This window comes from Mauremys reevesii, linkage group 18 (assembly GCF_016161935.1).
Source record: "Mauremys reevesii isolate NIE-2019 linkage group 18, ASM1616193v1, whole genome shotgun sequence".
NCBI classification, from domain to species: domain Eukaryota; kingdom Metazoa; phylum Chordata; order Testudines; family Geoemydidae; genus Mauremys; species Mauremys reevesii.
Window position 1 is genome coordinate 18,720,367 of NC_052640.1, and position 26,812 is coordinate 18,747,178.

At 51.3% G+C, this 26,812-nt stretch overlaps 2 protein-coding genes and 2 gene segments (V, D, J or C); all 4 read right to left on the bottom strand.

Moving 5' to 3' along the window:
• The window catches only part of LOC120386421 (immunoglobulin lambda-1 light chain-like), a 459,811-nt gene that overhangs the window by 98,360 nt on the left and 334,639 nt on the right, over positions 1-26,812 (bottom strand). The gene's annotated exons all lie outside the window — the stretch shown is intronic.
• The window catches only part of LOC120386422 (immunoglobulin lambda-1 light chain-like), a 482,696-nt gene that overhangs the window by 65,387 nt on the left and 390,497 nt on the right, over positions 1-26,812 (bottom strand). The window lies entirely within an intron of this gene.
• The window catches only part of LOC120386423, a 309,162-nt gene that overhangs the window by 43,232 nt on the left and 239,118 nt on the right, over positions 1-26,812 (bottom strand).
• LOC120386434 lies at positions 14,975-15,553 on the bottom strand. The segment is given in 2 exon segments: positions 14,975-15,327; positions 15,476-15,553. Coding segments are annotated over 2 exon segments (399 nt in total).

Here is a 26,812-nt window from a genome sequence, read left to right on the forward strand (position 1 = left end):
CAGACACTGAAGGCGGCTGAGTCAGCACGTACTGGGCCAGAGAACCTGCAACAGGAGGAGAAAACATGGGGATAAAATCAATCTTTCAAGAGCTAACAGACCTCAGGCTGTGCAGGAACCTGAGGAAGAGAAAATCCCCTGAATAAAGAGATGGAGAAAAACTCTCCTGCTTATAATACCTGAGCAGTAAGTGAGCAGCGTGAGGAGCAGAGGGGCCCAGGCCATGGTGGGAATCCAGACGAGCTCGGCTTCCTGAGGCAAACGGGTCTGTGGCTGGGACCCTCCGATTCTCTCTTAAACCCCCAGAGCTGGAGAACGGCCCCTTCATGCAAATCAGCTCCCTGCTCACTGGCTGCTGCTGCCTTTCACTCCCCAAGAGCAAAGGGACCCAGGGGAGAGCCTCTCTGCATAAATCCCCTCAGACACCTATGTAGGGAAGGGCTGCTTTGCTTTTCATTGGCAAGGAGAAAGTCTAGGTCAGGGGTTGGCAACCTTTCAGAAGTGCTGTGCCAAGTCTTCATTTATTCACTCTAATTTAAGGTTTTGTGTGTCAGTAATTTTTTAGAAGGTCTCTTTCTATAATTCTATAATATATAACTAAACTATTGTTGTATGTAAAGTAAATAAGGTTTTTTAAATATTTAAGAAGCTTTATTTAAAATTAAATTAAAATGCAGAGCCTCCCCGGACCGATGGCCAGGACCTGGGCAGTGTGAGTGCCACTGAAAATCAGCTCACATGCCACCTTTGGCACGCATGCCATAGGATGCCTATCCATGGTCATTCCAGAGGTGAGGAGCTCCCAATGGGGTCGGTCTGCTCAGAAAATCAAGTGCAGCCCCATCTCCCCAGAAGTCTCCAATTTTATCTGCCTGGGACCTCAAAGAAACTGTGGTTTCTTTTCATGCCTCCAGGCCACAGTTGTTTTCCTAAATGCCACCATTTTCAGTCATTGCAGGAAGAAATCCTGTCCAGTGTTGGGGTGATCATTTCTGGGGTGCTGGCTGGGTGGGTGCTGTTGTACGGGGTCTGGTGTTGGGGCTGGTTCCAGAGGGGGGGCTGGATGGGGTGGGTGCTGTTTAGGGTGACCAGACAGCAAATGTGAAAAATTGGGATGGGATGGGGGGTAATAGGAGCCTATATAAGAAAAAGACCCAAAAATTGGGACTGTCCCTATAAAGTCTGGACATCTGGTCATCCTAGTGCTGTTGCATGGGGACTGGTGTTGCGGCTGGGTACGGAGTGAGGACTGGATGGGGCAGGTGCTGTTGGATGGGGACTGGTGTTGGGGCAGGCTACGGAGTGGGGGCTGGATGAGGGCAGTTGATATTCGCAGACCCTACATCAATCCCCTGGTGCGCAGGACTGTCCCGATTTGACACACAAACTCCCTATTCCACGGGGCTGCCTGGGCCTGGCGTCTCACTCTGAGAACTGGAACCTGGCCCCTAGTGAGCGGGTCACAGCCCTGCTCAGGTCTGGCCCGGCCGCCCACAGGAATGAGTCAGGAGCTCCTGGTTCATCTTTTCTTTGTGCCTTTCAGCCGTCGTGCCACGTGTGATTGTGTCATTTATTCCTGGCAGCCCTCGCACAGCGTCCTTTGTTATTGCGCAGAGTGTGAGTGTTTGTGGGCTGGAGCCGGAGGGGTCTGGTGCTGGGCGCTGACAGCCCCTGACTCTGAGCGTGTGGCACACGCACCTCACCCAACACCCAGGGCTGGTGCACACGAGCACTCAGCCCCTCCCTGCAGTGGGGTCGGCTCCCACCGATTAATATCGCCCCCTAGTGGCCAGCATCGCACTTGCCATGATCCTGTCCCTGACTCTCCAGGGCTGTAGGTAACATCGCCTGCCAGTCCCTTCCAGCTTTCACCCTCTTCCTGCCCCAGAGACCAGGGAGCAGAGGGGGCGGCTGGGGAGTTGGAATCCAAACAGGGTTCTCTAGGGTCCCTTGTCCAGATCATGTGAGCGCTGCTGGGGAATAAAAAGCCCCAAAGCCCAGAGATCTCTCTAGCCCAGCAGTGTGTAGCCTGACACCTGTTACTCTGCCCTAGTACCGACTCTGAGCTCCAGCACTGTGAGGGTGAAGAGCACCCCCTGGTGGTCAGTGCTGCTGTTACTAAGATTATTCTGGCTGGGGTTTCACAAAAGCTAGAGACCCTCCATGCTGAGCTCATCACAAAGCAGGCCCCTACTCACTATCTCTCACAGCTGCAGGGAACATCACTGTACTGTTGTTTCCAGCATTCATGTTGTTCCTTTTCAGGATGGTGATCTCTGTGCTGGCTGCACTGATCATGTCATCAAGCTGGTCACATATTTGGAAGGGATTTCCCAGGGATTTCAGAAGTTGCCCCTGCCTAGATTAAGACTAATGCGACTGAAGCTAGGGAAGTCACCTCCTCCTAGCTGGTTTGCTAGTGTTGCCTCTTCCCCTGACACTAATGGCCTGTTCTGACCCCAGGGGCAGCTGGTGTGAACGGTAGCGGATGCTGGTGCCATGCAGGCCAGCTGTCCAGTGGAGGGTCGATCAGTGACATGCACTCTGGGAATTCGGTTTGCCAATTTTGGTTGGCCGTATTCCTGGAGGTTTCATCACATGATATAATCTTTATTAAAGATTGATCTTTAATTCCTGGAGACTCCAGGACAATCGTGGAGGGTTAGCAGCCCTACCAGGTACGTTCTGAGAGGAATTTCTATCATTCACGGGTACATCAGTCAGGATGTCATTCCTGGGTAGGCTGATGCTTCCCTGTGAATATTTAAGCAAACAGCCCTGCTCCATCACCCGGCCCAGGGGCCTGTCTTACATTGGGAATGTCAGGATCTCCCTTCCCCCTCTTTGCTGCAGGCCTTTGGCAAGATCTGTCGGGCCCTGAATAGGGATGTCTCATGAGGGTGTAGCCAGAGTGGCAGCTTCCTCTGCCCGCTCTGAGGCTGAAGGGGATGGAGACCCTTAGTCAGCAGAGAGTTCCTGTCCTGCACAAGGAAATGGAGGAGAGAGACTGGACTGAGCAGTTCACATGGTCCATGGAGTGAGCTGGCACAAGTTGTCGTGCCCTCTTCCCCAAGTAAAGAGAGAGAATGTGGAGGGGGAAGGGCAGAGCTCTTAGAATTCACCAATCGATTACAATTCTCTGAGAGTGTCAACAAGCATGTGGACAAGGGTGATCCAGTGGATATAATGTACTTGGACTTTCAGAAAGTCTTTGATAAGTTCTCACCCCAGAGGCTATTAAACAAAGTAAGCCATGGGATAAGAGGGAAGGTCCTTGCATGGATCAGTAACTGATAAAAAGATAGGAAACAAAGAGTAGGAAAAAATGGTCAGTTTTCAGAGTGGGGAGAGGCACATATCATAAGCCCCTGTTAGATTGATGAAAACAGCGCCTGTTTTCAAGTTTCTGTGGAAGCCATTTTCAACAAATGTGGTCAGTGTGAGTACTTGGTCGCATGTGTTACGGCTCGGCGAAAGCCGGCTTTGCCAGGGCCCAAAATTCTCTCCACATCAAGGGGCCAAGGTTTTTCAGGAATTCTGGAGATATGGTGTCATAGCCCGCAGCTGTTCCACACTTGATGCTACAAATGTCTGTTCCAGCTGTGCTACAGTGAATGGTTCTGGACAGCTTCTGATCTGGTTTACACATTTATACATACGCCATTTGTTCCTCACTTGTCTTCTCACCTGTTTCTCCAAAGAGTCTCTGGCCACTTTCAGTAGGTGTCCGGCTACCTGGCTGGGTGTCACTGGGGGTAAGCAGAGTGAAGGTGGCTCCTGAGCTGCTCCACCTGCTGGGCTGCGTCCTTGTTCCCCAGCAGAGAGAGTGTGATGAGAGAACAGGGAAGACTAGGGAAGTGCTGAGCAACTGCTGAGAGTGGGGAAATACCTTCATTGTGAAGAACAACTGTTGTGTGATGAGTTACAGGCAAAACCCAAACACTGCAGCTTGTGCGTTTTTGTTCCCCCCAGCACAGAACCTGGGTGGGGAAAGGGGAAGGAGGAGTTTGTCTTACTGCCACGTCAGGTAATATGCACTGTAGGACCACGTGCTCCAGTGCCTTGAAGCAGACTGACAGTAATGATATGGGACGATGGCATGATGCTTGTCTCACTTCCCCATCTGACTGACTCGCTGCAACAGGCACCGCTGTGCACCACAGCACAGTAATAATCAGCCTCATCCTCTGCCAGGGCTCCGGAGATGGTTAAATAGCTGGTGTTACTGGACGTGTCTTCAGTTCAGCTCAGCTCGAGTCTGAAATGTTTTACATGCTTTGGAGTGTTGTAAAGTCCGGCTTGGAACGGGTGCAGAGCGGGGAGCTGAACGGGGGCTGCCCATGGTCTAGGTGAGCCCCCTCCCCACCGGGTAAGCGAAGAGCAGCACCAGCCCCACCTCTGGCCAGTTTGTGACTGGCCAAAACCAGCCGGGTCCAATTTGTGCGTCGCTTCGGTTGGATGGAAACTGCACCTTTTATTTGTCTGAAACGTTCGGAGCAGCTCTAGTTATGTGGAACCCACTTTGCCTTTCGATGCCCCAGGCTGCACCCAGAGGGGACTCTCAGCAAACCCTCTTTCGGGGGTGAGATCCCCCCTGGAGCGCTCAATCCCTGCTCTGCACAACTCCAGGACGGCAGAAGCACATCGACCACCCTCTGAACACTTGGTAAAGGCATCACTGCCGTGTTTACCCCACTCCCCTCAGGATTCAATTAAAAGAAGAGCAGCTGGTGGGCTACTGAGTAACCTGGCCACCTCCAGAGAGGCAGGGGGGTGGCACCTCACCCTTTCCTCAGCACCCCCTGGGCTTCTCAGTAGCAGTGGCTGCATGGCCGGGGCAGGAGCCACCCACGTGAGAGCTGTCTGCTGGGGGACTTTCCAATGCTCAGAATGGGCCTCTCAACTCACTGGAGCGCAGAGCCTGGAGCCTGTGCCAGGGGAGGGAGGACTCAGCCCTTTCCCACCCCAGGGGTTACTAAGGAGACAAACTGTGAGCCCAGGCTGCCGAGAAGGGTTTGTGAGCAGATGAAATAAGAAGCCTCCATTCCCAGCTCAGAAATGGCCCCTCACGCTGTCACAGAAAGAATGAGAATAAATGATCCCCCGTGTCAATGGGCAGTTTTTGTCTCACTTCCTCATCTGGCTGTGTCACTGTGAGTAGTGAGTAGTGTTACTACTGTCTTTGAACCAATGATGACAGTGATAATCAGCCTCGTCCTGTGCTTGGACTCCAGTGATGGTTAATGTGGCTGTTTTACCGGAGCTGGCTCCAGAGAATCGCTCAGGGATTCCGGAGGGTCTCTCACTATCCTTATATATAACAAGTACAGGGGCACGGCCAGGTTTCTGCTGGTACCAGCTCACATACTGTTTGTCAACTTTTTCTCCTGTGCAGGTGAGTTGAGCATTTTGTCCTAGAGACACAGACACTGAAGGCGGCTGAGTCAACTCGTACTGGGCGAGAGAACCTGCAAGAGGAGGAGAAAACATGGGGATAAAATCATGATGATTAAAGCTCTGGGCCAGCAGCCTGGGGAACCAATGGAGGAAATGGCTCTAAAATCAAAGAACCCCTTTGATTGAAAGACAGAGATAAGCCCCTCACCCCACGCCACTCCCAGACTCCTCGTACCTGAGCAGTAAGTGAGCAGCATGAGGAGCAGAGGGGACCAGGCCATGGTGGGGAATCCACACGAGCTCCTGAGGCAAACGGGTCTGTGCCTGGGACCCTCCGATTCTCTCTTAAACCCCCAGAGCTGGAGAACGGCCCCTTCATGCAAATCTGCTCCCTGCTCACTGGCTGCTGCTGGCACCTCCCTCCCCTCAGAGACAGCAACTGACAGACCCAAGAATTGTTTTGTTTTCCATTTGCAAGGAAAAATGAAGCTTATCTTGGGGGTGAGGGGCTCCCAAAGTGCTGTGTCTGCTCAGACCGTTACCGTTCAGAGCACTGCCCCTGGAGCGAGGAGTCTCCAGTGTTGTCTGCTTGGCATTGCAAAGCTAGATGGGTTTCTTGTCATGACCCTGACCCACAGTCTATTGCAGCTGCAAGAAATCCTGGCTTGTTTGGGGCTGTGTGTCCTTGGTGGGGTGGCTGCTGGGCCTTGCTGGCGGTGCAGGTTGTGCAGGTGTCTCTGAGAGGTGTGGCTGGTGTGGACTGATGGCATCTGGGATTAGCAGCTGCTGCCTGGGGTGTGGTGTTGGCATGGGGCTTGGGAGTGGACAATATGGCTGTGGCCAGGGCCGGCTCCAGACCCCAGCGTGCCAAGCGCGCGCATGGGGCGGCATTTTGCCGGCAGCGTGGCAGGCGGCTCTGGCGTACCTTCCGCAGTCATGCCTGCGGGAGGTCGACCGCAGTCGCGGGACCAGTGGACCGTCCGCAGGCACGTCTGCAAGAGGTGCCCTGGAGCTGTGGACCGGCGTGCTTGGGGCAGCCAAATTCCTAGAGCCGCCCCTGGCTGTGGCTGGGTGGTGGACGTGCAGCTGGGTGGTGATGGTGCTATAGGAAGATGCTGCTGAGGGACGTACTGCTGGAAAGGGATGGGGGAGGGACTGAAACCCATCAGCGCTGCACCCTGCTCACGGGACACTCACTGAAAGATGGTGAGGAACCAGCTAAGGATACTGTGCGCAATGTGGCCCATGGTGAGCGAGGCAGCTGGCTCCTGACGGCTTTTAGTGGCTTTCCCTGCAGAAGGACGTGGGCAGCGGGACGGGAATGTGGCAACAAGAGGGAGAGAACTTCTGCTTCTCTCCCCTTAGCTTCCCCCTCCCGGGTTAGAGCAGCCGCTGGGTTGTGGTGATCTTGTCATGACCCTCCAGCCATTATAAAGGAGACTGCCAGTCTGAGTGGGTGGCTGGGGAGTGAGAGGCTAAAGCACAGTGTTCTCCAGGACTGTCCCAATTTGACGCACAAACTCCCTATTCCGCGGGGTTGCTGGGCCTGGCCCCTCACTCTGGGAACTGGAACCCGGCCCCTAGTGAGTGGGACACAGCCCTGCTCAAGTCTGGCCCGGCCGCCCCATGGGAATGAGGGAGGAGCTGCTGGTTCGTCTTTTCTTTGTGCCTTTCAGCCGTCGTGCCAAGTGCGATGGCCCCGTTTATTCCTGGCAGCCCTCGCACAGCGTCCTTTGTTATTGCGCAGAGTGTGAGTGTTTGTGGGCTGGAGCCGGAGGGGTCTGGTGCTGGGCGCTGACAGCCCCTGACTCTGAGCGTGTGGCACACGCACCTCACCCAACACCCAGGGCTGGTGCACACCGGCCCTCACAGCCCCTCCCTGCAGTGGGGTCGGCTCCCACTGATTGATATCGCCCCCTAGTGGCCAGCGTCACACTTGCCATGATCCCGTCCCTGACTCTCCAGGGCTGTAGGTAACATCGCCTGCCAGTCCCTTCCAGCATTCACCCTCTTCCGTTAAGGATGTTCTTCTCCACACTAACCAGGCTGATCAGGCCCCCGGCTTAGTCACGTTGGGCTGGGCTCAGTCAGTTATTCAGGCAGCGGCAGCCCCCGGATGAAGATTAAGACATTCTAGAGCTGGGCAGCCATCGGGCTGCGGCTACATGAATCTAATTCTGTGAGACCCAGACAGACCCGTCCCCAGGGGAAGGGGCAGGGAGGCAGAACCACCCCGGGCCCCTGCACGGCACTTTACCCTGCACTTGTGAACCTTGCCGGGCAGAGTAGAAATTGACTGTCACCAGCTTAGAGCCCCTACACCAAGAGCGCCGAGGAACCGTAAATCTCCACAGAGTTTGGATGTAATAACAATACCCTGGAAGAGCGTCTCTGCCTATCGATGCCCCGGGATGCACCCAATGGGGCCTCCCAACAAACCCTCTTTTGGGGGTCAGATCCCGGAGTGCTCGGTCCCTGCTCTGCACAACTGCAGTACAGCAGGTGCATGGTTAGAACCCTCAGGAGAGTTGGCAATGGCATCACTGCTGTATTCACCCCACTCCCCTGAGGCTTTGATTCAGAAGTAGAGAAACTGATGGGCTGTTGAGGAACCTGGTCACCCTCCTGAGAGGCAGGGCAAGGATGTGTCCCCTCTCCCTTTCTTCAGGACCCCCTGTGGTTCGCAGTAACAACGCCTGCTTGGCTGGGGAGCAGCCCACACGAGAGCTGTCTGCTGGAGGACTTCCCGATGCTCCTGTGGTAGCAACAAGCAAAATAGGCCTCTCAACTCACAGGAGTGTGGAGCCCTATCTGCATAACTCAGCCCTAACCCACTCCAGCACAGGACTCTGTGTGTGGCCAGCACCCCAGCAGAGCTATGCTGAGATGGCATCAGCCAGGGCCCCAATACCCAGAGTGCTCTGGTGGTGAGAGCCTACACCAAGCAGCAGGTTCTCAGGGTTAAGATGATTGGGAGGGTCCCAGCTCTTGGAGCTATTGTTTCAGGCTCTCTGCAGACTCAGGCAGGTATCAGGGACACTGCAGTCATACTTCAAGCTTTTCTTAACAACCCATGAGGACTGGCTATAATTTCTTGTAATGAAGGCTGAGATTCTGATCTCACCCCAAGAGTCAGGACCCTGGGCCTGGGCATATACACAGGGTATGAGGAGCTGGTACATACTGTGAAGAACACGTATTTGTGTGATATGCTATAGGCAGGGACCAAACCTAGCAGCCTGTGCAGGCCCCTGCCGAACACTGAAGGTAGCTGAGTCAGCACACGCTGTGAGCTGGAACCTGGAAAAAATAATGGAGAAGCCTGTGAACCCCACGGTGGCTGTCCCCGGCCGCTAGTGACACAGTTTGTGCATTGACTCCAGCAGCAACTTCAATGTGTATTGACCCCATTCCCCTGTTCTCACCTGTGCACCACGTCCCCTGCAGGACGATGAGGGGAGCCCAGAGCATGGTGAGGAGATTTCAGACCCTGGGGAGAAATACAGCCAGATCCACTGAGACTCCCTGACAGGATCTGCCCCTTATATTGCAGAGAAGCTCCACCTTTGTGCTAATCTGATCCTGTCTCATTGGTCCTCGAGATCACAGGGAAGTGCCCTGGGTGAAGGGGGGGGGGCATCCTGTGGTGAGGGTCTTCAGCCATCTCAGGCCTTGTTTCAGTCAGTTCCCCTGGCGTGGGTCAGCGTCCTGCAGACAGGGATGTACAGACAGCACAGCTTGGAGGTGGCGTGAGCGGTGTTGTCAGACAGGGCAGGGAAGTCACAATGGGCTGATGTCACTGACGCGTCAGAACACCCCAGAGGCCTTCTCCTCTGAAACGGATACACAGTAACGGCAGTAAATGTATAGGGCTGATGATGCTTCATGTGAAACCTGCACAGACACCACCGCAAATGATCCTTGGCTGTTCTGAATAGTGATCTGTGCCTTGAGACAGATGGGAGTTACTTAATAGTTCACATCAAGTGGTCATTTTGGCCTGGTTTCAATCTCTGCTGATCCTCTGGCTCAGCTCTGTGCTATCTGCATTGCTGGGCAGGCAGGGCATGTCTGTGGGGTGTCAGTGGTTGCCGTGGGGTGTATGTCGTGCAGGAAAGCAGCACCCTTGGGTTTGGGGCTGAATAAAGAGGTTTGCATAAGTTATTGTGAAGTTGTTGTTAATCACGTTCGATCTCCACCCCAGAATGGCCCCACCAGGGAGCAGAGACGGGCAGGTACCCACCAGCGGCAGCACTGAGCCTGCCCCAGCAGGAGGGGTGAGAGGCAGCGCTCAGGGGACAGGACTTGGAGCCAGGAACGCTGCAGTTCTAGTCCCAGCTCCTGCACCGACTGGACAGTGACAGCAGCAGATGGAAGCAGCAGAGGTGCATTCTGGGACTTCTTGTTTTATGCCGGGAGCAGTGAACCCAGCCCAGTGCATTCACACTGCCTCCCTCCCTCTGGTGTCAGGGCTGCGCTAACTAACCTTTGCCCTCGCTCATGGCTCTGAGTGTTTGGCGCTGCTCTGTGCAGCCAGAGCCCTCCTGCTCCTGCGCGTTTCACCTCAGAAATCAGCCCTTTAACGTTCCCGTTACTCAGAGACTGAGGCTCTTCTCCTTCCTGCTGGTGCCACGTGGGGGCTTGTCACAGGCCTGGGCCCTGCTCACAGGCAGGCTGTTGGGCAGGATCTCAGGAGGCTGGGAGGGGTCTGAGTTCTCCTGGGTGCAGGGCACAGGTGCCCCCAAGGCCCGTGGGGTTGGAGAGTGGGGAAAAGTGAGCTCTGGCTGCCGGCTCCAGGAGCCTGACAGTCAAGTGATCTTCTCCAGTGCCAGGGTCCATCCCCCGTTCCCACTGCGGGGAAGTGTGTGTGTGTGTGTGTGTGTGTCGCTGTCTAGACAAAGCTGTGAGGAGAAGAGAACTTGTCTGACTTTGGCAGTAGAAGTTTGGAGATCAGTGTCCAGCCTTGGACTGTTACCAGGTGAGGGGCGTCCTCATTCCTGGGGGTATCAGAGAAGAGGTGAGATGAGAGAACTGACACGGAGCCAGGGACTGGGTGCGAGTCCAGTTTGTCCCTTTAACAGGAACGGGGACGAGATCCCATCGCTCTCTGAATTGTCCTTTAGAGCTCTGTGCATTGGGTGAGATTGTTCACAAGGGTTATGAGGGAGACGCAGCGTGGTCCCAGGCTCTGCCTGGAGGGATTTGTGGGCAGATTAAATATGATACCTGCTCCCCCACCTCTGAAATGGCCCCTCACGCTGTCACAGGACGAATGCTATTAAACGTTCCCCTTTGATGACAAGAGGTTTGTGTCTCACTTCCCCATCTGGCTGTGTCACTGTGAGCAGTGCTACTGTCGTACACCTGACAGTAATAATCAGCCTCGTCCTGCGCCTGGACTCCAGTGATGGTTAACGTGGCCGTGTTACCGGAGTTGGCACCAGAGAATCGATCAGGGATTCCGGAGGGTCTGCTGCTACTTTCATATATAACACGTAGTGGGGCACTGCCAGGTTTCTGTTGGTACCAGTGCACGTTCTTGCCCCCGATGTTGTTTCCTGAACAGGTCAGTTGAGCATTTTGCCCTGGAGACACAGACACTGAAGGCGGCTGAGTCAGCACGTACTGGGCGAGAGAACCTGAGACAGGAGGAGAAAACATGGGGATAAAATCAATCTTTCAAGAGCTAACAGACCACAGGCCGTGCAGGAACCTGAGGAAGAGAAAATCCCCTGAATAAAGAGATGGAGAAAAACTCTCTTGCTTATAATACCTGAGCAGTAAGTGAGCAGCGCGAGGAGCAGAGGGGCCCAGGCCATGGTGGGAATCCAGACGAGCTCGGCTTCCTGAGGCAAAGGGGTCTGTGGCTGGAACCCTCCGATTCCCTCTTAAATCCCCAGTGCTGCAGAACGGCCCCTTCATGCAAATCAGCTCCCTGCTCACTGGCTGCTGCTGCCAAAGGGACCCAGGGGAGAGCGTCTCTGCATAAATGCTCTTATTTAGACACCTACGTAGGGCAGGACTGCTTTGCTTTTCATTGGCATGGAGAAAGTCAAGTGCAAACCCATCACCCCAGAAGTCTCCAATTTTATCTGCCCGAGACCTCAAATTAAACTGTGGTTTCTTCTCATGCCCCCAGGCCACAATTGTTTTCAGAGTTATGCCACCATTTTTGGTCGTTGCAGGAAGAAATCGTGGCTGGTTTTGGGGTGCTCATTTCTGGGGTGCAGGATGGGGTGGGTGCTGTTGGTTGGGGACTGGTGTTGGGTTTGGTTGTGGAGTGGGTGCTTGATTGGGGAAGAGGCAGGGAGGCAAACCCACCCTGAGCTCCTGCACCGCGCTTTACCCTGCGCTTTGAAACATTGCGGGACAGTGTAGAAATTGAACGTTACCACCTTAGAGCCCCCAAACTGAGAACCGAGGAACTGTAAAATTCCCCATAGTTCAGATGTAATAACAATATCCTGGAAGAGCGTCTCTGTCTTTCGATGCCTCGTGCTGCACCCAGTGGGGACTCCCAACAAACCCTCTTGCTGGGATGAGATCCCCCCCCTGAAGCTCTCGATCCCTGCTCTGCACAACCCCAGTACAGCAGGAGCACATTGACAACCTTCTGGACACTGGGCAATGGCATCACTGCCGTGTTTACCCCACTACATGTGAGAGCTGTCTGCTGGGGGACTTTCCAACGCTCAGAATGGGCCTCTCAACTCACTGGAGCATGGAGCCCTGTCTGCAGAGTGGTGGAGCCTGTGCCAGGGAAGGGAAGACTCAGCACTTACACGTCCCAGCACAGGACTCTGCATGTGGACAGCAACCCCATCAGAGCTATGCTGAGATGGCATCAGCCAGGGCCCCAAAACACAGAGTGCTCAGGTGGGGTGGTGCTGGTGCGGGCCCCAAAGAGCAGTACGTTCTCAGGGTTAAGATGTGTGAGGCAGGTCACAGCTCTTGGAACTACTGATTCAGGCTCTCTGCAGACTCAGGCAGGCATGAGGGACACTGCTGTCACACTTCAAGATTTTCTTAACAACCCATAATAATTTCTTGTAATGCAGGCTGAGATTCTGATCCCATCCCAAGAGTCAGGACCCTGTGCCTGGGCATATAGACAGTATTTGTGTGATACGCTATAGGCAGAGATCTAGCAGCATGCACAGGCCCCTGTGGAACACAGGTTGGGGATGGGAAGGCCACTCCACGCAGCACAGTTGAAGCGAGCAGGGACCCCAGAGCCCTGGCCCTTGCTGGAACCTGATTTGTAATACAGCAGGTCTTGTGGAGAATTCCCAGGTTTCTGCTGGTACCAGGACACATATTAGCCACTGATGCTGGTCCCACTGCTCATGGTGCAGGAGAGTTTCACGGTGTTTCCTGGGGACACTGACACTGAGGGCAGCTGAGTCAGCACAGGCTGCGAGCTGGAAACTGGAAAAATAATGGAGAAGCCTGTGAACCCCACGGTGTCCGTCCCCGGCCGCTAGTGACGCAGTTTGTGCATTGACTCCAGCGGCAACCTCAATGTGTATTGACCCTGTTCTCACCTGTGCGCCACGTCCCCAGCAGGAGGATGAGGGGAGCCCAGAGCATGGTGAGGAGATTTCAGGCCCTTTGAGGGTAAAAAGTTGGATCCACTGAGAATGTCCAACACCGTCGTCCCCTTATATTGATCCTCTTCGGTGAGAAGCATCCAAGCTCCACCTTCATGCTAATCTGTTCCTGTCTGATTGGTCCTAATGATCACAGGGAAAGAGTCATGTGTGAGAATAACCCACCTTTGGTGAGGGTCTCTTGCCTCATAAGGTTCCTATTTCAGTTGCACTCTGAATGTGACCAATGTCACGCCCAGAGCGTTTTATTGTCAGTGCAGCCTGATGCTGCTATGAGCTGAGCTGTCCCCACCATGGGAGGGAAGGGACGTCACTGAAGATTCATGACACCCAATAAGGCTTCTCTTATGAAATGGATACATGCTAAAGGCAATCAGTGTATTGGACTGATGATGCTTCATGTGAAACTTGCATAGAGACCATCCCAAATGCTCCTCCAATGCGCTGTCTATGACTGTCCCGTGGTATAAGCCACTTACACCTGTCTGGAATGGTCATTTCAGCCTGGTTCCCGTGGAGGCTGATCATATGGCTTTGCTCTGTGATATTTGCATTCCTGGGCAGGCAGATAAGCTCTGTGGGGTGTCAGTGGTTGCTGTCCAGTGCACGTAGTGCACTAAAGGTGCACCAGGCAGTCTTCAGTTTGGGGCTGAACGAGGTTTGCAGATGTTATGGTAACATTGTTAATAATATTCGATCTCCGTTCCCAGAACGGCCACGCCAGGGAGCAGAGCCGGGCAGGTACCCACCTCCGCAGCACTGAGCTACCCCAGAGGAGGGGTGAGAGCTAGTGCTCAGGGACGAGACTCGGAGCCGGGAACTCTGGTGTTCTAGTCCCAGCTCCTGCACTGACTCCTTGCAGGGCCTAGGCCAGGTTACATGATCTTCCTGGTTCCTGTTCCTCTCGGCGGTAACTCCACTGAGACAGCGGGTCCTGTCACTTACTGGAACAGCTAAAGGAGAGGATGGGTTTGGGTAACAGCCTTACTCTGTTAGCCAATAGCAGGGGCACAGAGTCCCTGCCCTCTCATTCCCAGGTGCTCTGGCTCCTCCACAGCAAAGCAGGAGAGAAGAGAGATCTGACGAGTGCCCGTCTCTACATGGGATCTTGGTAACACCAACTAACACCCTCTGTTTCTCTCCCCATGTGAGAGCCTGGCCCAGCTCTGTGTGCTCAGTGACTGCTCCTGGGCTTGTTAGTTCTCTGTCAGAAATCAGCTCTTTAAAGCTGTGCTCAGTGGCAGGGGGCTCATATCTTTGCTGTGGACCAGGTGGTGGCTTTGCACTGGCTGCAGCCCAGCTCACCCAGAGCTGTTGTGCTGGTGCTCGGATGGCCGGGAATGCTCGGAGCGTGCGTGAGGGGTGGCTTTTATTTGGAGGAGGCAGCTGCTCCCAAACCCAGAGTGTCCTGGAGAAGGCAGAGCGGTCAAGAGTGACCTCCTGCGTCTGGCTCCCTGCCATCTCCAGGGCAGGTCAATCCCCCTATTCTCACTGAGCAGCTCTCACCACTGTGGGGAAGTGCGTCTGTTGGTTTCTAGTCAACGCTGGGAGGAGAAGAGAACTTGTGTAACATTGAAAGTTTGGAGATCGGTGTCCAGCCTTGGCCTGTTGCCAAGTGAGGGGTGTCCTCATTCTGTGGCACAACAGAAGAGGTGGCAGAGTTCAGAGCTGTAACACAGAGCCAGGGGTGGGTCTAATTCCGGTTTCTCCCTGTAACAAGATTGAAGAGGAGACCCCATTGCTCCCTGCTTTGGATGCCCTGGGTGAAATCTTGGGGTTTTGCCAGTGACTTCAATGGGGTCAGAATGCTCCCCCATGCAGGGAGGTGAGATTGCTCCCAGGGGTTACTAAGGAGACAAACTGTGAGCCCAGGCTGCCAAGGAGGGTTTGTGGGCAGATGAAATAAGCCTTCATCCCCAGCTTGGAAATGGCCCCTCACGCTGTCACAGAAAGAATAAATGTGTCCCTTAGACAACAGAAGTTTGTGTCTCACTTCCCCATCTGACTGTGTCACTGTGAGAAGAGCTGCTGTCACTGTGCCACCTCTGACAGTAATAATCAGCCTCGTCCTGTGCCTGGACTCCAGTGATGGTTAATGTGGCCGTGTTACCGGAGCTGGCTCCAGAGAATCGTTCAGGGATTCCAGAGGGTCTCTCACTATCCTTGTATATAATGAGTATGGGGGTGCGGCCAGGTTTCTGCTGGTACCAGTGCACATACTTTTCGTCAATCTTTTCTCCTGTGCAGGTGAGTTGAGCATTTTGTCCTAGAGACACAGACACTGAAGGCGGCTGAGTCAGCACGTACTGGGCGAGAGAACCTGCAAGAGGAGGAGAAAACATGGGGATAAAATCATGGCGATTAAAGCTCTGGGTCAACAGCCTGGGGAACCAATGGGAGAAATGGCTCTAAAATCAAAGTCCCTTTTTGATTGAAAGACTGAGAGAAGCCCCGCCCAGTCACCACACCTGAGCAGTAAGTGAGCAGCGCAAGGAGCAGAGGGGCCCAGGCCATGGTGCGAATCCAGACGAGCTCAGCCTCCTGAGGCAAACGGGTCTGTGGCTGGGACCCTCCGATTCTCTCTTAAATACCCAGAGCTGGAGAATGAACGGCCCCTTCATGCAAATCTGCTTCCTGCTCACTGGCTGCTGCTGGCACTTCCCTCCCCTCAGAGACAGCAACTGACAGACCCAAGAATTGTTTTTTTTTTCATTTTCAAGGAAAAATGAAGCTTATCTAGGGGGTGAGGGGCTCCCAAAGTGCTGTGTCTGCTCAGACCGTTACCGTTCAGAGCACTCCCCCTGGAGCGAGGAGTCTCCAACGTTCCCCCCTGGGCATTGCAAACCTAGCTGGGTTTCTTGCCATGACCCTGACCCACAATGTTTATGGCTGCAAGAAACCCTGGCTGGTTTGGGGCTGTGTGTGGGATGTGTCGGCTGCTGGCTGTTTAGGTGTCACTGGCAGGTGTGGCTGCTGCAGGCTGATGGCTTGTGGAGTGAGTGGCTGCTGCCTGGGCTCTGGGGTTGTGCTTGATTGGGGCTGGGACTGGCCGGGATGGTGCTGCTGGGGGGCTGTGGGGGGCTATTGGCACATGCTGCTAGGTGACACCCTGCTGGAGAGGGTGGGGCTGAGACCCTTCTGCACTGCACACTCCTGGAGGGGAGCCCCACTGAAAGACAGCGAGGAACCAGCCAATGACCACGGTGAACAATGGGGGCCGTGGGGATCAAGGCAGCTGGCTCCTGACTGCTCCCCTTTCAGTGGTACTTCCCTGCAGCAGGCCAGTGTGGGCAGGGCGAGGGGAACGCTTACCCCCCCTGGGTTACAGCAGCCTCTGGGTTTTGGTGACCCGCCCAGCACTCCAAGCAAGACTGCGGGTCGGAGAACCCCTGCCCCAGAGACCAGGGAGCAGAGGGGGCGGCTGGGAAGTTGGAATCCAAACAAGGTTTTCTAGGGTCCCTTGTCCAGATGATGTGAGCGCTGCTGGGGAATAAAAAGCCCCAAAGCCCAGAGATCTCTCTAGCCCAGCAGTGTGTACCCTGACTCGCTGCCCTAGTACAGACTCTGAACTCCAGTACTGTGAGGGTGAAGAGCTCCCCCTGGTGGTCAGTGCTGCTGTTACTAAGATTATTCTGACGGGGGTTTCACAAAAGCTAGAGACCCTCCATGCTGAGCTCATCACAAAGTGGGCCCCTACTCACTGTCTCTCACAGCTGCAGGAACATCATGTACAGTTGTTTCCAGCATTCATGTTGTTCCTTTTCAGGGTGTTCTTCTCTGTGCTGGCTGCACTGATCAGTTCATCAGTCTGGTCACACCTTTGGAAGGGATTACCCAGGGATTTCAGAAGTTGCCCCTGCCTCGATTAAGACTAATGCGACCCAAGCTAGGGAAGTCACCTCCTCCTAGCTGGTTTGCCATTGTTGTCTCTTCCCGTGACACTAATGGCCTGTTCTGACCCCAGGGGCACCCGGCGTGAGTGGTAGCGGATGCTGGGGCCGTGCAGGCCAGCAGTCCAGTGGAGGGTCGATCAGTGACGTGCACCCCAGGTATTAGGGTTGCCAACTTTGGTTGGCCGTATTCCTGGAGGTTTCATCACATGATATAATCTTTATTAAAGATCAATCTTTAATTCCTGGAGACTCCAGGACAATCGTGGATGGTTAGCAGCCCTACCAGGTACATTCTGAGAGGAATTTCTGTCATTCCCACGTACATCAGTCAGAATGTCATTCCTGGGTAGGCTGATGCTTCCCTGTGAATATTTAAACAAACATCCCTGCTCCATCACCTGGCCCAGGGGTGTGTCTTACATTGGGAATCTCAGGATCTCCCTTCCCCCTCTTTGCTGCAGGCCCTTGGCAAGAACTGTGGGGCCCTGAATAGAGATGTCGCATGAGGGTGTAGCCAGAGTGGCAGCTTTCTCTGCCCGTTCTGAGGCTGAAGGGGATGGAGACCCTTAGTCAGCAGAGAGTTCCTGTCCTGCACAAGGAAATGGAGGAGAGAGACTGGACTGAGCAGTCACATGGTCCATGGAGTGAGCTGGGACAAGTTGTCGTCCCCTCTTCCCCGAGTAAAAGGAGAGAATGTGGAGGGGGAAGGGCAGAGCTCTTAGAATTCACCAATCAATTACAATTCTCTGAGGGTGTCAACAAGCACGTGGACAAGGGTGATCCAGTGGACATAATGTACTTGGACTTTCAGAAAGCTTTTGATAAGGTCTCACCCCAAAGGCTCTTAAGCAAAGCAAGTCATGGGATAAGAGGGAAGGTCCTTGCATGGATCAGTAACTGCTTAAAAGATAGGAAACAAAGAGGAGGAAGAAATGGTCCGTTTTCAGAGTGGAGAGAGGAAAATGGCAGAGTCCATAAGGATCTGGGTAGGACCAGTGCTGTTCAACATATTCATAATTGATCTGGAAAAGGTGTAATCAGTGAGGTGTCAAAGTTTGCACACGATCCAAAACTAGTCAACATAATTGAGTCCAAAGCTGATTGTGAACAGTTACAAAAGGCTCTCACAAAACTGGGTGACTGGGCAAGAAAATGGCAGATGAAATTCAATGTTGATAAATGCCAAGTAATGCCCTTTGGAAAACATAATCCCAGGTATACAGTGTCCTGGTGTCCCTAGCCTCTGTTTGCTAGAAGTGGGGAATGGGAGACACGGACGGAATGGATCACTTGATGAATTACCTGTTCTGTTCATTCCCTCTGGGGCACCTGGCATTGGTCACTGTTGTAAGAGAGGATACTGGGCTAGATGGACCTTTGCTGTGACCCAGTATGGCCGTTCTTATATTCTCTTGGCAAGATCTCTAGGCCCCTGAATAGGGATGTCTCCTGAGGGTATAACTGCAGCTGTATCTCCCCCTGCTGATGCTGGAGGGGGTGATAACCCATAGCCAGTCTGAGCAGAGAGTTCCCGTACTGCACCAGGAGATGGAGGAGGGAGATGGAGACGAGCCATTCACACAGTGCATGGAGGGATCTGGGAAGAGTTCTCTTCCCCACGAAAAGAAAAAGGAGGAGGAAGGAGAAGGGCAGAGATGTTCCACCCGACCCCTGCGGAGGGAACATGAGGAGGAATCAGGGGAGCGCTGTGCATCTGCTCAGTGAGGAAATGGACTTCACTGCGAAGAACAACTGTTGTGTGATGTGTTATAGGAAGAGACCAAACACTGCAGCCTGTGTGGTTCTGTCCCCAACACACCACCACACGGCCCAGGCTGGGGGAGGGGAGGTTTTTGTCTCACTTCCCCATCTGACTGTGTCACTGTGAGGAGCATTGCTGTGCCACACAGCACAGTAATAATCAGCCTCATCCTCTGTCAGGGCCCCAGAGATGGTCAGATAGCCGGTGTTACTGGATGTGTCTTTGGAACCAGAGAAGCGAGCAGGGACCCCAGAGCCCTGGTGCTTGTCAGAGTCTGAATAGTATCTCAGCAGATATCGTGGCAAATTCCCAGGTTTCTGCTGGTACCAGGACACACTATAGCCACTGATGCTGGTCCCACTGCTCATGGTGCAGGAGAGTTTCACGGTGTTTCCTGGGGACACTGACGCTGAGGGCGGCTGAGTCAGCACAGTCTGCGAGCTGGAACCTGGAAAAAATATGGTAGAAACCTGTCAAACCCTCCCTGTGCATCTCCAGTCGCTAGTGACTTCATTGTGTATTTAACCTGCTCTCCCTTTCTCACCTGTGCACCACGTCCCCAGTAGGACAATGAGGGGAACCCAGAGCATGATGAAGAGATTTCAGGCCCTTGGGAGAAACCCAGCGAGAGCTGCTGACAAGGCCTGACAGTATCTGCTCCTTAAATTGACTCTCCTGGGGGGGGAGCTGTTAAGTTCCTCCTTTATATTCATCTGCTCTCATCCGATTGGCCCTGACGATCACAGGGAGGAGCTGTGCAGGAGGCGGGACAAGCTACAGCCCTATAAGATAAAGCTTCCACGTCCCAGATGAGATTTGACTATTCGTGTCTAATCTGTGAACAGTTTTGGGTCGACCGAAACTGCATCTTTAGCTGAATAAATTATTTGTCAGAAACAATTTTCCAGCTCCAGTGATGCATAACTCACGTTTGCCCGAGTGGTCCCCTAGGCCTGTGTCCACGGTTTGGTTCTGCTGTGTGGTTCTCTGAGTGCCTGGGCAGGCAGGTGGAGTCTGCAGGGGTCTCTAGCTGCTGTGGGGTGTGTGGAGAGCCCTCAAGTCCGTGGCTGAAGAGGGCTGAGGAAGTTACAGTAAATGTTTGTCAGTCTCCGAGCCTCGTTCCCAGCACATCCAGACCAGGGAGACGGGCAGGTATCCACCTTCAGCAGCACTTACTCTGCCCCAGGGGAAGGAAGAAAATAGGGAGTGAGAGCTGGTGCTGTGGGGACAGGACTGGGAGCCGGGAACTCCATCGCTCTAGTCCCAGCTCCTGCACTGACTGCGCACCCGTGGGCACTTCCTATGATCTCCCTGGGCCGTGTTTATCTCTCATGTAACTGCACCGAGCTACAGGGTTGTAGAGCAGGGTGGGTTTGGCCAATCAGGTCTCTGTTTTCCCATTTGAGAAGTGGGGACTTTAACACTCAGTTATTTACCTCTCAGAGCCATGGGGAGAATTCATCAGCTCTTGTTCGTGGCTTTGGGCTGCCATTCAAGGGTAACTCTTACTTTGAGGTGACAGACATAGCCCAGTTATTGGAAATATTAAGCAGCTGGGTGTGTGGGTGGCATCTTTACTGGCAGTCTTGCCGATAAAAACCCAGACTGGCCCCCAAGAGAAAAGCAACGGGAAAGTTCTGTTGACATCTCTAATCTAACCCAGCCCAGTGCAATCGTACTGCCGCCCGTGCCACGAAGTCCAGCAGGCTAAGATAGGGATCTGTGTTAACCAGAATAGATTTTTTAAGAATCCTTTTTACAGTTGGAACTGCTCTCGGACATTCCATTTGATTGTGGGAACAAAGCACTTCAAGTTTTGTGAATCAAGTCCCATTGCTTTGCAAAAGTTTTTAAGTGTCTGGAACAAAGCTGTGGTCCGTTGTCACTAATGAGTTCTTCAGGCATGCCAGGCCTTGCAAATATAGACTTGCAATGTCTGATGACAGACACACTTGTGGTGTCCTGATGCAAGCAGACTTCTAAGTATTTGAGTATTAATCAGCCAGAATAAGATAATCTACACCTTGAAACTCAACAGGTCCATGCCAAGTGTCTGCTAAGATCTGTTTGGGGCCTCATGTGGTAGCACTAGTTCCTTTTGATTTTTGTTTCTGAAAGTTTGACATGGGTTGCAAAGACTGTACCGTGTCCTCAATTTGACAGCACTTGCTTGGCCAATAGATGGCATCTTGAGCTCTCCTTTTACATAGCTCTGCTCCCAGATCACTGTCTTGAATAATAGCCAAGATCTCTTTTCTGAGATTTGCCGGTGCTATGATTCCATCACTCTGAAAGGCAAATCCATCTTGCACACTTAGTTCCTCATTATATAAGGTATGAGCACAGATATCCTCTGCTACGTCTGGTCTCTTATCCAGGCATCCTTGCAAAATAGTTTGTTTTAAGGTTTGCAGGAAACATCATTTGCAGTGGCTCCTTGGAATTCCTTCAATTTCTGTTCTGAAATAGAAAAATAAGCCATCATAAGATGTATTGCAATGCCAGCTTCCTCTGAAGTTACTCCTTCAGCATGAAACATGTCTGCTCTTGGTAAAGAATCAGCAAGTGCTAATTCTTTCACTGGTCTGTGTCTCACGTCCAGCTAATATTTCAGGAGTGTTAACAACCATCTAGGGAACCTTGGTGGAGCACTACAAAGGTTTTCTGAAAATGGCCTAAAAGTAAGTTTTCACAGCTACTTTCTCCCACAGGTAAACTGATGAAATCAAGTACAGCCAAATACTGTTTCCAACATTTCTTTTTCCATCTGGGCATTGTTCTGTGGTGTGGAAGTTTAGCGGTTTAGAGAGACAAGCAACAGGAGCCCTATTTTGCAGCAATACGGCCCCTAATGGGGAGAGCTTGCACCCACCGGCAGAGCAAGTGGTTCTTTGACAGAAGGTATTTCAGCTCCGGTGTCCTTGTAAGCAATTCTTTCAAGAGTTCATCTGCCACCTCCATGTACTGGCATCCCAGCAAACATGACGTCTTTCCCAAATGTTGCCTTAACGGAGTAGCTCCCGTTGACATGTTCAGCCTGCATTTCCCAAGGTAAGTAACTGTTCCAAGAAATCTTGGCAATTCAGCCTGGCAGGTCAGTGTGGCCATTTCAGTAATTGCAGCAATTTTTGCATTGTCAGGTTTTAGACCTTCATTTGGCAAACGATGCTCCAAATATTTCATCTCTCAGATCTAGTTCAGTCACAGGTTCCTTTCATGGCAGGTGTCTAGCATTCTCTTGAGCCTTTCATCGGGTATTTCCCTACCCAGGATGTCATCCGTATAATATTCAACACTTTCCAGACCTTCAAATGTCTGTTGGATCACTATCTGGTACCCTTCAAGAGCTGAACAGGTGCCCACAGGAAGTCTGGTTAACCTGCACCTGCCAAATGCTGCGCTGAACGTACACAGTCTAGAGCTTTTGTCATCTGCCAACATCTACTCCTGGGGTCCAAATCCAGGGAATGGCAGTTTTTGCTAACTTGCTGGTAATTTCTTCCACTGTAGGCAATTGAAAGTGTTCTCTTTGTATTGCTTTATTCAGATCTTAGATCCAAGTACCTTCTTGTTTCATCTCAACCTGATCTGGCTGCACTTGCTATAGAATTGACCCATTTGTTAGGTTCTTGCAACTCTTGTTATTACTCACAACTGTTCCATATGGCGCAGATCTTTCACTCCACTGGAACTTTACCAGGTGCATGAATTGCAGCCAGTACTTGTGAATTTACCTTTCTGGAGTGCTTACCTGGGAAGCACCCCAACCCTGTACATCCATCCTCGTATTCTCTAAATATATCCCAGTCACCTTCTGGTTCTTCCATTACCAGACTGACTCTTTGCACTTGTCACAGTCTGTAAGCCCAGTATGTCTTGCGAGTGAAATTCCAGCAACGCTTTCTTACCCCAATGCTCACAGTTCAAACTGCATTTCCCACATACTTGCAGTTGGTCCCCTGAGTAGCTTCTTAGCTGGATACTCAAAGTGCAAAGTGGTTTGGACCTTAACATGTTGTGTGACCTTACAGACGTCACATTGGCCTATACCCCAGTATTGAGTTTAAAGCTCATTGTTTTGTGATCATTAATGAGAAAATCCGCATTCCACTCGTCCTTGGGAGGCTCAGGACTAAGGAATAGATCTTACAATTGCTCATCTGCTCCTGGTAGTGGGTGCAAGTCCAGTTTGTCCCTTTAACAGGAATGGGGATGAGATCCCATCGCTCTCTGAATTGTCCTTCCAGTTTAGAGCTCTCTGCATTGGGTGAGATTGTTCCAAGGGTTATGAGGGAGATACAGCGGGTCCGAGGCTCTGCCTGGAGGGATTTCTGGGCAGATTAAATATGATACCTGCTTTCCCACCTCTGAAATGGCCCCTCACGCTGTCACAGGACGAATAAGAACATAAGAACGGCCGTACCGGGTCAGACCAAAGATCCATCTAGCCCAGTATCTGTCTACTGACAGTGGCCAATGCCAGGTGCCCCAGAGGGAGTGAACCTAACAGGCAATGATCAAGTGATCTCTCTCCTGCCATCCATCTCCATCCTCTGACAAACAGAGGCTAGGGACACCATTCCCTACCCATCCTGGCTAATAGCCATTTATGGACTTAACCACCATGAATTTATCAGTTCTCTTTTAAACACTGTTATAGTCCTAGCCTTCACAACCTCCTCAGGTAAGGAGTTCCAGAAGTTGACAGTGCTGCGTGAAGAACTTCCATTTATTTGTTTTAAACCTGCTGTCTATTAATTTCATTTGGTGACCCCTAGTTCTTGTATTATGGGAATAGGTAAATGACTTTTCCTTATCCACTTTCTCAACATCACTCATGATTTTATATACCTCTATCATATCCCCGCTTAGTCTCCTCTTTTCCAAGCTGAAGAGTCCTAGCCTCTTTAATCTTTCCTCATATGGGATCCTCTCCAAACCCCTAATCATTTTAGTTGCCCTTTTCTGAACCTTTTCTAGTGCCAGTATATCTTTTTTGAGGAAAGGAGACCACATCTGTACACAGTATTCGAGATGTGGGTGTACCATGGATTTATATAAGGGCAATAATATATTCTCAGTCTTATTCTCTGTCCCTTTTTAAATGATTCCTAACATCCTGTTTGCTTTTTTGACCGCCTCTGCACACTGCGTGGACATCTTCAGAGAACTATCCATGATGACTCCAAGATCTTTCCTGACTTGTTGTAGCTAAATTAGCCCCCATCATATTGTAAGTATAGTTGGGGTTATTTTTTCCAATGTGCATTACTTTACATTTATCCACATTAAATTTCATTTGCCATTTTGTTGCCCAATCACTTAGTTTTGTGAGATCTTTTTGAAGTTCTTCACAATCTGCTTTGGTCCTAACTATCTTGAGCAGTTTAGTATCATCTGCAAACTTTGCCACCTCACTGCTTACCCCTTTCTCCAGATCATTTATGAATAAATTGAATAGGATTGGTCCTAGGACTGACCCTTGGGGAACACCACTAGTTACCCCTCTCCATTCTGAGAATTTACCATTAATTCCTACCCTTTGTTCCCTGTCTTTTAACCAGTTCTCAGTCCATGAAAGGACCTTCCTTTTTATCCCATGACAGCTTAATTTACGTAAGCCTTTGACAAGGTCCCTCACCAAAGGCTCTTTCTGGAAATCTAAGTACACTATGCCCACTGGATTCCCCTTGTCCACATGTTTGTCGACCCCTTCAAAGAACTCTAATAGATTAGTAAGACATGATTTCCCTTTACGGAACCCATGTTGACTATTGCTCAACAGTTTGTTTTTCTATGTGTCTGACAATTTTATTCTTAACTATTGTTTCGACTAATTTGCCCGGTACCGACGTTAGACTTACTGGTCTGTAATTGCTGGGATTGCCACTAGAGCCCTTTTTAAATATTGGCGTTACATTAGCTAACTTCCAGTCATTGGGTACCGAAGCCAATTTAAAGGACAGGTTACAAATCTTAGTTAATAGTTCCGCAACTTCACATTTGAGTTCTTTCAGAACTCTTGGGTGAATGCCATCTGGTCCCGGTGACTTGTTAATGTTGAGTTTATCAATTAATTCCAAAACTTCCTCTAGTGACACTTCAATCTGTGACAGTTCCTCAGATTTGTCACCTACAAAAGCCAGCTCAGGTCTGGGAATCTCCCTAACATCCTCAGCCGTGAAGACTGAAGCAAAGAATCCATTTAGTTTCTCCGCAATGACTTTATTGTCTTTAAGCGCTCCTTTTGTATTTCGATCGTCAAGGGGCCCCACTGGTTGTTTAGCAGGCTTCCTGCTTCTGAAGTACTTAAAAAACATTTTGTTATTACCTTTGGAGTTTTTGGCTAGCCGTTCTTCAAACTCCTCTTTGGCTTTTCTTATTACACTCTTGCACTTAAGTTGGCAGTGTTTGTGCTCCTTTCTATTTGCCTCACTAGGATTTGACTTCCACTTTTTAAAGGAAGTCTTTTTATCTCTCACTGCTTCTTTTACATGGTTGTTAAGCCACGGTGGCTCTTTAGTTCTTTTACTGTGTTTCTTAATTTGGGGTATACATTGAAGTTGGGCCTCTATTATGGTGTCTTTAAAAAGCGCCCATGCAGCTTGCAGGGATTTCACTTTAGTCACTGTACCTTTTAACTTTTGTTTAACTAACCCCTTCATTTTTGCATAGTTCCCCCTTTCGCAATTAAATGCCACAGTGTTGGGCTGTTGAGGTGTTCTTCCCACCGCAGGGATGTTGAATGCTATTGTATTATGGTCACTATTTCCCAGCGGTCCTGCTATAGTTACCTCTTGGACCAGCTCCTGCGCTCCACTCAGGATTAAATCTAGAGTTGCCTCTCCCTTTATGGGTTCCCGTACCAGCTGCTCCATGAAGCAGTCATTTAAAGTATTCAGAAATTTTATCTCTGCATTTCGTCCTGAAGTGAAATGTTCCCAGTCAATATGGGGATAATTGAAATCCCCCACTATTATTGGGTTCTTAATTGTGATAGCCTCTGTAATTTCCTTTAGCATTCCATCATCACTATTACTGTCCTGGTCAGGTGGTCAATAATAGATCCCTAATGTTATATTTTTATTAGAGCATGAAATTTCTATCCATAGAGATTCTATGGAACATGTGGATTTGCTTAAGATTTTTACTTCATTTGAATCTACATTTTCTTTCACATATAGTGCCACTCACCCCCCTCACTACCTGATCTGTCCTTCTGATATATTTTGTACCCCGGAATGATTGTGTCCCATTGATTGCTCTCAGTCCACCAGGTTTCTGTGATGCCTATTATATCAATATCCTCCTTTATCACAAGGCACTCTAGTTCACCCATCTTATTATTTAGACTTCTAGCATTTGTGTACAAGCACTTTAAAAGCTTGTCCCTGTTTATTTGTCTGCCCTTTTCTGATGTGCCAGATTCTTTTTTATGTGACTGTTTATCATCTGATCCAGCCCTTACATTATCCTCTTCCGTCCTCTGCTCCTGACTATAACCTGGAGATTCTCTATCATCAGACTCTCCCCTAAGAGAAGTCTGTGTACGATCCACATGCTCCTCTGCAGCAGTCGGCTTTCCCCCATCTCCTAGTTTAAAAACTGCTCTACAACCTTTTTAATGTTTAGTGCCAGCAGTCTGGTTCCACTTTGGTTTAGGAGGAGCCCATCTCTCCTGTATAGGCTCCCCCCATCCCAAAAGTTTCCCCAGTTCCTAATGAATGTGAACCCCTCCTCTCTACACCATCGTCTCATCCACGCATTGAGACTCTGAAGCTCTGCCTGCCTACCTGGCCCTGCGCGTGGAACTGGGAGCATTTCTGAGAATGCCACCATAGAGGTCCTGGATTTCAGTCTCTTCCCTAGCAGCCTAAATTTGGCTTCTAGGACATCTCTCCTACCCTTCCCTATGTCATTGGTACCTACATGTACCACGACCACCGGCTCCTCCCCAGCACTACACATAAGTCTGTCTAGATGCCTCGAGAGATCCGCAACCTTCGCACCAGGCAGGCAAGTCACCATACGGTTCTCCCGGTCATCACAAACCCAGCTATCTGCGTTTCTAATGATCGAATCTCCCATTACTAACACCTGCCTTTTCCTAGAAACTGGCGTTCCCTCCCCCGGAGAGGTAACCTCAGTGC